Consider the following 14,038-nt stretch of genomic DNA (forward strand, 5'->3'; position numbering starts at 1 on the left):
AATACCAGATTTTTCCTGTTCATGAAACAGTTGCACCAACTTACTGTAGCTTCAAAATCATTGCTAAGTTCTGGGTGTGGCTTTGCCCACTCCAGTCTTATTTTATTTTGGGTGACTGGGTAGCAATCTTGCCTCAGTCGGCAATGTCATTTTCCAACTCTGGCCAATGAGTGATTCCTCTTCTCATCAAACATTGCCTTTTTGGTATTTTTCTTAGTCTTTTCTTTCTTCCTCCAATCTCTTACCAACTTCTTATATACATCTAATTTTCTTGTAGCTGCACAGTTGTTGGTTTTCTTGACCATTTCTATCAATTTTACTTTAAAACTCACTATACTTTGGTAATTTTGATGGAGCCTCCATGACAATAATCTCCTCCAGCGAATGCCCAGCAGATCAATCATCATGATTTTTGGGGGTAGAGCTATATGCCAAAAAACACCCAACATCTCATTGTGATTTTTGGGGGTAGACCTATATGCCTGATGCTGAAAGGTGGTGGTGGTGTGGGGGGGGAGGGGTTGACTTATTTGCCAAAATATATGGTCATTATTTGTCGTTGCTGAATCCACTCAGGAGTATAATTGAAGCAAATGCACACAATTGTATCGTACTTCTAGGAAGTGTGACTTTTGGGTTTAAAATTGTAATTCCCCATTGAGCTTAAATAAAGACTAATCTCGTACCTTTATGTAAGTATAATTAAAATACAAAAGATAGCAAACAAAGCCATTTTTATTTAAATATTCTACAAGCTACTTTTTCTAAAATATCTAATTGTACACAGTTGGAAAACAAAGCTCATTCTGCCCCCTAAAAGATGAAAAAAAGCTTTGATTTTAATTAAGAAATAAATACCTTGAGTTTTTTTTAAAAAAAGACTTTGAATCAATCACCTCTAATAACACTGGAAGCAATTAATTTTTAGAAAGTGAACAGCATGCATGTTATAATTAGATATGATATGTTAACATTGAAATGGTGTCATGTTTATTACTGGTGGTGCTTGTTATAGTTCTCAGAAGTAATGCTCATGCTTTTGAACCACCAATTTCAAATCAAATGAAGAAATGGTGATATAGGTGGAAAAGCATCAACATTTGGCCATAATTCAGTGAACAACGGATGGCAATGTTGATGTCACCATGTAAACAGAGCATACAAAATGTAACAAATTCTGGGAAATCTTTTTGCTCATCTTGTTTAAAAGTTACTTGGACATTTAACAACTTTGTTTTGTATACTTAAGAAGTAAAAGAAAACAACTTTAAACCACATACTTAATAAAAACTTTAAATACCTGGCATCTACTTTGGTAACATTTAACCTTTTCCAAGAGATTTTGCTGTTCCTCCTGATGAAATTCCTCTTGTGTAGTCTTTTCCTCAATAGTATTCTTCAGTTGTTCAATGGTGGCCTCATCACTCCTGATTGTGTCCTGAGCACATACCACACAAGTCTTCAGATATTTTATTTCTGATTCACGCAATTCTAATTGCTCCCAGTCATTCCATTTTGCATCAGAAATTTGGGGCTATTGCATTGGAAGTAAAAGGCATCAATATAATTTCTCATGAGGATAAAAGCAATTATTTTTATTAAAAATTACTTCACAATAAAAATTAATATTGTTCTTATCTATGAAGTAATTAGTTAAATACAGATTCTACACAATGTCAGAAAAAGTTATCACTGCTCTACATATAACCAAATTTCAATACTTCACAATCCAAAAAGTATTTTACCCAACTGATGATGAATAATGCAAGACTGTTTTGAATCCATCTAAAATTTTTACTGAATAATTATCTCACCGTATTTAGTGTCTGTGTGTCTATTGCAACTTCTACTTTAGCTGTGCATCAAATGACCTCACCCTTGTGCCACGAACCATTAGAAATCCTGGTTATAACAGGAGGTCCACAAGTTTGATCTGAGTTTCTAGCTCTCTGTCACTTCAATTTTCTATCCATTCTGACACATCTTTCTTTGGTCTACTATACTCTTCCAACAAAGGTCAACATTATCTCCTAATTTTTCATCTGGAAATATTGCAGCCCTTGGAGTCAACATGAAATCAAACAACTTAACAACTTCAGATAATCAGCCAGAACTGGCCAGCTCTGATGGAAGATCATTGATCTGTAATGTTAACTGATTTTAAAAAAAATGCTAACTGAATATTTGCAGTATTCACTTCTTTCAGATTTCTAGCAAGTTCTGTTCTGCATTTCATAGGTTCAGCATTGTTTATATTCATTTTTCCTCTCCTCTGTTCTCATTTATCTCCCTCTGTTACTCCCTCCATTGCAGGTGTACTCTTCCAAATAGATCAGCTAGGATTAAGAAACTGGACAGTGAGAAAAACTATCCAAAATTACAATACGATCATAATGAACTGGGAATGTGCAGTGAGGAAGGTTAGGTGGAATTTAACTCTGACAAATGCAAGATAATGAACCAGAGTAAGACACATAATAAATGTTAGGGTCCTGGACAGTGTTGAAAATGGGATCACAATCAGACAGGCTGGTGAAAAAGGCATTTGGCCTATTGGATTTCAATAGTCAAGTACAGGAGCTTAAGCATCATATGTCAACTCAACAAGAAATTGGTTAGACCACATTTTTTAAAAAAAAATGCACAATAGAAGCCAAATTCTGGCCATTAAATCCTGCGCTGCCAAATTACAGCTAATTAACATACAATTCTCTAGTTTTACAGGGCGAGATGAAACTAGAGCATCTGAGGAAACCCATACCAGTCACAGAGAGACAGCGTGAGATTTGAACCCGGGGCACTGGTGCTGTAATAACATTGTGCTAACCTCTATACTAACTGTACCAGCCAATAATGTGATTTGATCTTATTTGATGAGATTCCTTTGAGATTGAAGAGCCCCTTCAACTCAAAATAGTTATTACAGTACCCAAACAACTGGTGGAATCCACCGAGCTTGATTGGATCAACTATCATGTCATGTTTTCTGATTTTTAATCTTGGTTTGATAGTGCATTTTTATTTATTTTTATTATTATTCAATTTAACCACTGGTTATAAATAAATTAAAGCACTGTTTAAGGGTTGACACACTGGCAATTGATGACTGGTTACCAAACAAACAACAGAGAGAAGGAATAAACAAGTCAATCTCAATTTGGGAGACCAGCAGGGTGTCACAGAGGTTGGTGCTGTTCAAATGATATGCAATTAAATCATTGTGCAAAAAAGACTAACAAGAGTATAGGATAAATATGGAATTGACATTTCCCTTGGATAAGGTGGCTGGAGCAAGGTGACCTAGTCTTGAAATAAAGGTCAGCCATAAGGACAGATATGGAAATAAATAGTGAGTAATGATTCAATGGAATTCTCTGCCCAAGAAGCTGCAGAGTATATTCAATGAAGATATTAATACATTTTAGGTCAAGGGAACCACAATGAATGGTATTAGTGTACAAAAGTGGCACTAGTGCAAACCATCAGCATGATCTTAATAATTTGCAGAGTAGAGCCAAGGTGCTGAATGCCTTACTCCTTTTTACCCATGTTCTTTTTCAAAAAAATTTAGTCAAGAGGATAGACAACCCTTCAGCACCTTTTCCTCTTAGCATAATAAAATGCCGCGCTACCAGAGTTGATGTAACAGCAGCGCTGCCGCTGGTGTAAACACAGAAGAGCGGAGAGCAGAGACACAGTTCTGCTCTGGAGGGTTCAACCAGCTGATCGTAAGGCTGGCCTGTTAAAGGAGCAGATAATGTTTTGTTTTAACATGCTGTAACTGTGTGGGTTGTGTCCAAGGTGGTGGTGCCCATCCTCAGAGGAGCAACAGATTGGCACAGGGCTCTGGAAATGAAGGAGAAACAAAAGAGACCATGACGGCAGACCTCACAGGGGACCCACACAGACTGCAGGTTTATGGAACCTTATGGGAACCAGGATATTGGAACCAAGAATAGAGAGGTATTGATGCAAGAAGGGTTCCTGAAGGCTTCCTGATTGTGATGGAGGTTTGGGTCTGGAGCTCAGATTACTGAAGAATCACACAGGTGTTTGTGAAGCTGCAGGAACACTGGCAGAAAATCCACAGTTACTCAGTGACTCTGGAGGGACTCACTTTGTTTTTCTTTTTTCTCTGACTGTAAGGCGTACCAGGCAGCACTAATGGTGATTCTTTCTGTCTTACAACAAGCAAAAGGAAATTTTGCATAATATTACATGTTCTATTACATGACAATAAAGAAAGCTTGAATCTTTAAAACAGCAACATGGAAATGCAGGAGACTACAAATGCTAATACATAGAGCAAAAAAAAACAAAATGCTGTTGGACCTCAATGGGTTAAGGCAGCATCCAAAGAGGAAACTGGAAAGTTGCCTTTTCAGGTGAAAATCCTCCTTCAGGTTTTGGCTCAAACTGTTCATTTTCCCCAAGTTTCTCTAACATTTTGTATTTATTCTTGCTTTAAAAATAAAAATTCCACAGGCACAAGTGATGAATAATTGGAAATGAGAGAACAGCAGAGAAGTAAAATGTACTTTGTATCTGTCATCACAGAATATACAGAAAACATCCCAGAAGCTGTGGTGAACAACAGATCTGGAGTACATGAAGGGCTGAAAGAAATCAGAATTAGAAAATTGATAACTTGGAACCAGTTTTTGAAAAAGGTGGCTATGTTGCAACTAATGATGCAAGAAGTGAGAGTTTAATGTCATACACATAAATAAATGCACAAATGCACTGAAAGTCTTGCTGTATCCACACTGGAATGCAAGATACACCAACTACATATTATTACAAAATTAAATTGCCACAATATGCCAAGACAGGAAAGAGATAAAAGGATAGATAAAAAATTACATTTGCTCCAAGAAAAAGAAACTAATGTTTCAATAGTTCAAACAGATTTTTTGACAGTCTTAGAGTAGTTTATGGTTAGGGTAGAGCAGAAATGTACAAGATCAAGAGCTTTTGGGGGGAAAATCTGTTCTTAAACCTTGAGGTGCTAGACTTGAGGCTTTTGTACTTCCTGCTTGTAGGATTCAGTGAGAAGAGATTGTGACCAGGGTGATGGGGATCCTTTATGATGTTGACTGTCTTCAATGATAACAAGGCATTGTCCTCCAAAATTTGTAGATTCTCATGAAGATTTAAGACTAAGTAGAAAATGTGATATTATTTGATAAAGGCAGGAGAGAGAAAATGGGGAACTACGGTTAGTCTCAACTGGAGTATAGGAAATGCTAGATTATGTGGTAACAAACACTTAGATAATAAGTTGGGCAGGGTCAACATAGATTTATATAAATGAAAATATGTTTGCCGTATGTAAGAGTATCGTGAAGTTCCAAGTAATTGAAAAGGGGGAAAGCAATGAATGTGAGACTTGTGCATTGACAAGTTCTCCAAAAAAAAGTACAGTACAAGGAATTTGGAGTAATACACTGGCATAGATTGGAATAATACTGGATCATTTTGGGTTGGAAGGCTTTGAGTAGTGGGGTGAGGGAAGGACCCAAGTTTGTAGGTGATACAAGTAGGGTATTACTGTGGGTTGAAATAGCAAAACCTAGTCTACCATCCAAGCACATTGAAAAGATGTGGGCAAACAGACAAATAATGATTTTAATCCATCAATTAAGCAATCTCAAGTTATTTCTATGTGTGTCATAGTAAGAAAGACTGATGGAAATCATTCCTAATGTGGATCAGGAATTACTGACATTGTAATTAGAGAATGTAAACACTTACTTCCAACATTTTATTGAGTTTAGCCTGCTCCAAGCAATTTTCCCATTCCCATCTGCAATCTTTACCTTGAATATCTCCTTAGCTTGCTTTAACTGATGCTTTTCCAGCTTCTTATAGGTACTGTGCAGTTGATAGAGCTAAAGAATATGATAACAAATCATTCTAACTGAAATGCCAAAAACAAAGAATAGACATTTTATTGAATTTTTTCTGTTTTTCATGTAGCAGTACAATTAAACCCAATCAAGGTCACATTCTTATAGAAATATCAATCAGCATTATTCCCACACCACAAGCATAAAACAAGAGATTATTAATACTTTAACAAGAAACTAAACATCAGTGGGAGGAAGACCAACATAAATGCATCCATATTTTTGCTATCAGCCAAATGATAGATGTAAAGGAAGGGCAGAGATGAAATTACTGGTCACAATAATACAATTTTCAAAATATCACTGTCAAAGCATTCCAACATTTTATTTTCTCCTGCCTCAAACAATATTTAAAACCGTGACTGAACACTGGCAATAAAAGACACAAGGAACTTACATCAGATTTCAAAGATTTAAACTGTTCTTCATACTTCTGCATCATTAACCTATGAGAGTTTTCAAAATCTTGTAACTGTTGATGAAGTTTATCCACCTGTGAAACAATAATGCATAGAGATTTGTCTTTTTCTATTAAAAAATGTGTCATTCAAACAAAGGATCAAGCTTCTTTTATTAAACTCAACAAGAACTTTCAATCCCTAAAGGAATATTTCCAGCTTTAAGAATGATGCAACCTTAAAAATGTAAAACAAACCCATGGTGGAAATCATATCCATGATAATCTGCAAAAAAAAGTTTTACCAATTTACCAGTACATGTTCTTGATTAATAGATCATTAAAATTAGGAGATAGCATATATGTGTAATAAACATAAGGTAGTGATCATGGGAGATTTTAACTTCCCTCACATTGATTGGGATACCCATACAGTAAGAGGGCTGGATGGGCTAGAGTTTATCAAATGTGTACAAGATAGTTTTCTTAATCAATATGTAGAGGAACCGACTCAGGATGGTGTAATACTGGATCTCCTGTTAGGGAACGAGATAGGTCAAGTGTCTGAGGTTAATGTTGGAGAACAAATTGGGTCTAGTGATCACAACTCTATTAGTTTTAGGGAAGAACAAAGAAAAGTCTAAAGTTGAGGTTCTGGATTGGAGAAAAGCAAATTTTGAAGGAATAAGAATGGATTTGGGGAGTATTGAGTGGGACATGATTTTTTTCAGGAAAGGATGTAAATGAAAAATATTCAAAGCAGAAATTTTGAGAGTACAGAGTAGACATGTCCCAGTGAGGATCAAAGGAAAGGCTGGAAGTCATAGGGAGCCTTGGTTTTCGAGGAATATTAGAAATTTGGTTAGGAGAAAGAGGGAGGTGTACAAGAGGTATAAATAGCAGAGTGATGAGAAATTGAAAGAGGACAACAAGGAGTGTAGAAAAAAATTAGAAAGGCCAAAAATAGGCTTTGGCAGGCAGAGTAAGTATAAATCCAAAGGGTTTCTATAGGTACATTAAAAGTAAAGGATTAGTGAGGGATAGAATTGGACCCCTTGTAGATAGGGAGGGTAGGCTATGTGAAAAGTCAGAGGAGATGAGGGAAATTTTAAATGATTTATTTTCCTCGGTATTCACTAGGGAAAAAAATATTGTACCAGTTGAAGTAAAGAAAAATAGTGGGGAGGTCATGAATCATACAAGGATAACCGAGGAGGTAGTGATAGCAGTGTTAAAAAAGATAAAGGTGGACAAATCTCTGGGTCCGGACAAAGTATTCCCAAGGACACTCAGTGTACAGATAGTGGGGCCATTAACAGAGATATTTAGGATGTCACTGGTCATGGGGGTAGTGCCAGAGGATTGGAGGGTGGCTCATGTTGTTCCGCTGTTTAAGAAAGGGTCCAAATATAATCCTGGAAATTATAGACCTGTGAGTCTGACATCTGTGGTGGGTAAGTTGATGGAAAATGTTCTGCGGGATGGCATTTACAAATATTTGGAAGAACAGGGATTGATAGGTAGTAGTCAGCATGGTTGTCATTGGTAGATCATGCTTAACAAACCTTATAGAGTTTTTCGAGGGGGTTACAAAAAAGATTGATGAAGGGAAGGCTGTGGATGTTGTCTATTTAGACTTTAGTAAAGCTTTTGACAAAGTTCCCCACAGGAGGTTAGGAAAAAAGGTGGAGGCATTAGGTATAAATAAGGAGGTAGTGAAATTGATTCAACAATGGTTGGATGGGAGGTGTCAGAGAGTAGTGGTAGAAAATTGTTCGTTAAATTGGAGGCCGGTGACTAGTGGAGTTCTTCAGGGATCGGTCCTGGGTCCACTATTGTTTGTTACATATATTAACGATCTGGAAGAAGGGGTGGTGAATTGGATAAATAAGTTTGCAGATGATACAAAGATTGGACAGTGAGGAAGATTACCGTAGCTTAAAAAGAGATACAGGAAAGCTAGAGGAGTGGGCTGATGGAATTTAATACGGATTAGTGTGAAGTGTTGCATTTTGGAAAGGCAAATCTAAATAGATCATATACATTGAAAGGTAGACAATTGAGGAGTGCAGAGCAACAAAGGGATTTAAGAGTTATGGTAAATAGTACCCTCAAAGTTGATAGAGTGGTGAAGAAGGCATTTGGAATGTTGGCCTTCATAAATCGGACTATTGAATTCAAGAGTTGGGATGTTATGATGAAATTGGTGAGGCCAAGTTTGGAATACTGTATGCAGTTTTGGTCACCAAATTATAGGAAGGATATAAACAAAATAGAGAGAGTGCAGAGAAGGTTCATGAGAATGTTGACAGGATGTCAGGGTTTGAGTTACAGAGAAAGGTTGAGCAGCCTGGGGCTTTTTTCTCTGGAGTGTAGAAGATTGAGGGGGGATTTGATGGAGGTGTTCAAGATTTTAAAAGGGACAGAGAGAGTCAACGTGGATAGGCTTTTTCAATTAAGAGTGGGGGATATTCAAACCAGAGGCCATGGCTTGAGATTGAAGGGGGAAAATTATAAGGGGAACATGAGAGGAAATTTCTTCACGCAAAGGATGGTTGGGATGTGGAATAAGCTTCTGGCGGAGGTGGTTGAAGCAGGGATGTTATTTACATTTAAGGAAAGACTGGACAATTACATGGAGGGGAGAGGATTGGAGGGGTATGAGACCAGGTGCTGGTCAGTGGGACTAGGAGGGTGGGGATTTGTTTCAGCATGGACTAGTAGGACCAAACTGGCCTGTTCTGTGCTCTATATGGTTATATTATTTCAAACAATGATAGTGATATTAAAAAGTGCAGTTACAGATTTAATCCCATTGTAAAAGAAAAATAGAATGCAAATTTTTTTTTGAATAGAAATGGGCAACACAGTTGGTGTAGTGGTTAATGCAACGCCTTTACCATGCCAGCAATTGGGACTGGGGTTCGCATCCTGTTCTGTCAGCAGTTTCCCCCACAGTTTGAAATGTACCAGGGATGTTGGTTAAGTGGGTGTAAATTGGGCAGCATGGACTCGTGGGCCAAAATGTCTAAATTTTTTTTAAAATTGGCAAAGGAAGAGCTTTAATTTTTGAGAAGGGAGACAAAGCGAGCTTGAATATTGCAGAGAAGTAAATTAGGGTGCAGAGGGAAAGAAAGTGGGGTGTGGGCAGAAAAGAGAAAATAGAACAGAGACAAAGATGTCCAGAAAAAGGAAGGCCAGCTCTGAACGGAATCAATCAGCTCTGAACGGAATCAATCAGCTCTGAACGGAATCAATCAGCTCTGAACGGAATCAATCAGCTCTGAACGGAATCAATCAGCTCTGAACGGAATCAATCAGCTCTGAACGGAATCAATCAGCTCTGAACGGAATCAATCAGCTCTGAACGGAATCAATCAGCTCTGAACGGAATCAATCAGCTCTGAACGGAATCAATCAGCTCTGAACGGAATCAATCAGCTCTGAACGGAATCAATCAGCTCTGAACGGAATCAATCAGCTCTGAACGGAATCAATCAGCTCTGAACGGAATCAATCAGCTCTGAACGGAATCAATCAGCTCTGAACGGAATCAATCAGCTCTGAACGGAATCAATCAGCTCTGAACGGAATCAATCAGCTCTGAACGGAATCAATCAGCTCTGAACGGAATCAATCAGCTCTGAACGGAATCAATCAGCTCTGAACGGAATCAATCAGCTCTGAACGGAATCAATCAGCTCTGAACGGAATCAATCAGCTCTGAACGGAATCAATCAGCTCTGAACGGAATCAATCAGCTCTGAACGGAATCAATCAGCTCTGAACGGAATCAATCAGCTCTGAACGGAATCAATCAGCTCTGAACGGAATCAATCAGCTCTGAACGGAATCAATCAGCTCTGAACGGAATCAATCAGCTCTGAACGGAATCAATCAGCTCTGAACGGAATCAATCAGCTCTGAACGGAATCAATCAGCTCTGAACGGAATCAATCAGCTCTGAAGCAGAAAGCTGAAGCTTGGTCAAATTCAGAGCAATCTTCAGCCACTGACCTAGGGCAACACTTTCTCTTTACCCAAGAAGGTCTAGATATTAGTGTTCACTTCATTTTAGAGCACAGAATTCCAGATTTTCACAATTCTGTGTGGGAAAAGGTTCTTTTTAGTTTTACTCTTAAATACAATTATTCTAATCTGAAGAGCTTCATTCCAAAATTTCTTAAGGGAAAATAATGTCTTTCTGATAATTGTCAAATATGCTGATCAGCTATGACTCATTTTACAAAATTCAAAAGAATACAGGATACATTTATTTACCTTTAAATTTAAATATTTTAGCCTCATTATCATTTTTGTGAAACAAAATTGCTTTAACACAAAGGTTAAATTTAGAATAATATTTTAGCATTATAAACAGGTGATGTTTGTAGAAGGACCCTGGAAGTACATAACATCCAACTCAACTCTTGATATCACTTGCATAATATTATTAAATTTTGTACACACGAATAGGTTGCTTATGTGCATGGCCCTGCATGAATTAAAGTTGGCCTGTCTGATTAGGACCCATATTGGCACTGAAAACCTGACTCACTTGGGCAATTACTAGGCCTCTATGCTGCTGAGTCTTTCAGCTTTAAGTCCACGAATATGATTCAGTCACCTATTTTGAACAAATCGACTTTTAGAGGCATCCAGCAATTGTGTGATTAAGCCTGGAGAACTGTTTATTTTTGTTGAAAGAATATATTTGTGTTCAGAAGGAATTTATCAAAATTTCAATGAATTCCTTGTATGAAAGCAGTAGAGAATGAATAGAGATTGAAAAGAAGGACAACATTTTCTAAAATTAAGAATGAGGGACAACTTTATCAAAGCATGTAATGTCTTAAAGAGCTTTCAGTGTAGTTGTTAAGAAACTGTTTTTGCTTCAAAAAGCAGGCACCAGTCTGAGATTCGGGAATTGCCCATTTGGGACTACGTGGGTAAGATTTTCTTTACTCAAATGAATATAAAGTGTCCCCAGAGAAATGCTCAGATTATCCACTTAATCATAAACGGGTTGACAGATTTTAGAACACAAAGTTACTGAATAGGTGTTATAGCCTTATGCCAAATAGACTGGATATACACTAGTTTTTGGCCTACTGCTTCCTTTCCAACTTTATGCAGCATGTTTTATTCCAAGCAGACATTTGTTTTATAGCTAGTCAACCATGACAACCCACCTTGCCATCTACTTTCAAACAGAAAAGCAAGTGTGGATTTTACATCAAGACTATCTCTGGAAAAGATAGCTCTAGCCGTAGCAAAAAAATGTATTATGTCAACCTGGAAATTGGAAGATAATTTGAAAATACAACAATGGTATATAGAAATGAATAAGTGTATTCCATTAGAAAAAATAACATATAGTTTAAGAAATAATATTGAAATATTCGAACAAATATGGGAGCCTTACATGAAACACAATAGCGAAAACCTACCGGGGACAATCACTACCTAAGTTAACGGAAGGAAAAGGAAATGAAAAGAATGGACTCAGTGGAATTTCTTGTGTATTTTTATTGAATGACAACATTGTTTGACTGGTTTAATGTATCCTAGATTTTGTACTTTAAATGGACGGGAGGGGGGAGGTAGGGAGGGTGGGATGGGAGGAGGGAGAAAATGGCACTGTATATGTGTGAAAAGGAAAAAGTGTGTATCATGGTTAATGTGATTTATGGTGTGAAAAATAAAAAATTGAAAAAAAAAAGACTACCTCTGGAAGCTGTTTCATCTTGTATTTGCATGTGTGAGTTCTTAGACAACACATCGATAGATGAAGGAAAAGGTTATTTAAAGTTGCTGTAAACTGTCCATGAGGCATGTCATGAGGCTACAAGCCTCCATTAGAGATCACTCCTACAACAGTCTCTTTGTGTGAGCCCCCTGATGGCAGCCAAGTATAATAAAACAGGAAATATGATCCTTAAGACCTTGTTAGTGGCTATGCAAACATGATCGCCATTATTACAGAAGCAAGTGAGCAGGATTTATACAAAGCAAAGTTTATATATAATTCCAGTCTAAAGAATACGCTGCACACAGGGTGACTGCCACAGGGAAAGACTAAAAAAAAGGAACAGAAAAAGGATCAGATGCATATGAACGAGCAATACCAGGAAATAGAGAAAACAACCTATTGCTGCTCAAAATTAACATTCATCCAATCTGCCATAATAAATCTTAATGCCACATTTATTCATTACCTGAACAATCTTGCTAACATTTTCTAGAGATTACAGTTAATGATTTGTCACTGAAAATAAAGTCAACAGACAATGAACATTTGAAATAAAAACAGGTAGTGTTGCACAAAATTAGAAAATCTGGTAGCATTCTGCAGGGGGTCAGGGTGGGGTTTTAAGTAGCATTTTAGGCTAATGACCTTTATCAGCACAGGAGAAGCAAGATAAAAAATCTCAGTTTCATATTACAGGGAGAGTTCAAAAGGAATGTTTGTAATAGGGTGGAGACCAAGGAACCCTCTAGTTCAGTGGTTCTCAAATCTTTAAAAATAAACTCATGCCAATTTAAGTAATCCCTTACTAACCACAGAACACTATGCGGTAGGTGCTCTGTGTTTAGTAAGGGAATTACTTAAGGTGGCATGCGTGTGTTGGGCGTGGGAAGGTTAAGAACCACTGCTCTCGTTAATAGAGAATAAACATAAAAACATAAGCGCATACTAACTATGAGAACTAAAATACAGCCTTTGCTGCAAATCTAGAACAAAAAGGAATACCAAAAAATTCCCAGCAGATTAGGGACCAATTGCAGAGAGTGAAAAGCTATTCAGGTCAAGAAACCATCTAGATTTTTTTTTGAAGCCTTTGGAATGCAATACTGAATTTGCAAATTTCAGATAACCAGTTTTTCTTGTTTGTGTTGGAACTGGCAAAGATCATTCGCTTCAATTGTTCCACCCAAACTCATTTTTTTCCTCCTTCATCCCTTCCCTGTTTGTAGTAAACTGGGAATTCACTCTAAGGACTGGCTCCTTCCTCAAGTCCGTCCCTCACATATCCCGATATAAACCCTGGACCCCCGCTAAAACCCCAGTTCAGTCCACAGACCATGTGTGCCATTCTTATTGAATAAAAGCATGTTGTACTCTCTCTGGTCTTGAGTGCTCTCTATTGCACTACAATTTTATTCAGTAAAAAATGGGATAGAAGCACTATTGAAGCCTGCAATGGTTCTCAACAACCTTCTGTTCCCAGAAAGGTTTGTGTACTGGCAGGAGTGCTTCCAAATGTACCCGTCGGCCACACAGGAGGTCTACCCAATGGATGAGCTCAAGAGGTCGCTGCTCCTTTCTCACGTCAGACCTAAAGGATTCCCGACCATCAGGGACTGTACTACTTATGCAGTTGAGAAGCCGAAGGCTCCAAAACGTCATCCTTGCAAGGCATCAACTCTCACAATGGAAGCAGCAGCCTGGTGAGTCTATTGAGGACTATGTCCTAATCTTACAAGCACTTACAAGGAACTGCAGATATGAGGATGGCACAGCCCAAGAATGGGAGGATGAGCAGTTCCAGGATGCTCTGGTTGCTGGAGTACAGTCCAAATACATTCAGCAGCGGTTGCTGGAGAAAGGTAGCACGGCGCTGCCTGACAACGTACTACTGACCAAGTCGCTGGAGATGGCCCAACTGGGGGCTGACAATTTGGAAGGTGGCAGCACCCTTCATGAGGGCCTGGGTCCTGGAGCAATGCC

General features: G+C 38.0%; 1 protein-coding gene across 10 annotated transcripts in view; it reads right to left on the minus strand.

The window, feature by feature from the left end:
• The window catches only part of LOC138739221 (deuterosome assembly protein 1-like), a 78,427-nt gene that overhangs the window by 49,856 nt on the left and 14,533 nt on the right, over nt 1-14,038 (minus strand). For 5 of the 10 annotated variants that reach the window (XM_069890833.1, XM_069890832.1, XM_069890834.1 and 2 more), the window contains 4 exons: nt 6,307-6,402; nt 5,755-5,891; nt 4,118-4,181; nt 1,301-1,534 (listed from right to left, as the gene is read on the minus strand). In XM_069890833.1, the coding sequence (XP_069746934.1) occupies nt 1,301-1,534; nt 4,118-4,181; nt 5,755-5,891; nt 6,307-6,402 (531 nt within the window). The remainder of the gene's footprint in view (nt 1-1,300; nt 1,535-4,117; nt 4,182-5,754; nt 5,892-6,306; nt 6,403-14,038) is intronic. The other 5 variants (XM_069890836.1, XM_069890838.1, XM_069890835.1 and 2 more) reach the window with 5 other exon arrangements.

The sequence above is a fragment of the Narcine bancroftii genome, chromosome 7 (assembly GCF_036971445.1).
Source record: "Narcine bancroftii isolate sNarBan1 chromosome 7, sNarBan1.hap1, whole genome shotgun sequence".
In the NCBI taxonomy this organism is placed as follows: Eukaryota; Metazoa; Chordata; class Chondrichthyes; order Torpediniformes; family Narcinidae; genus Narcine; species Narcine bancroftii.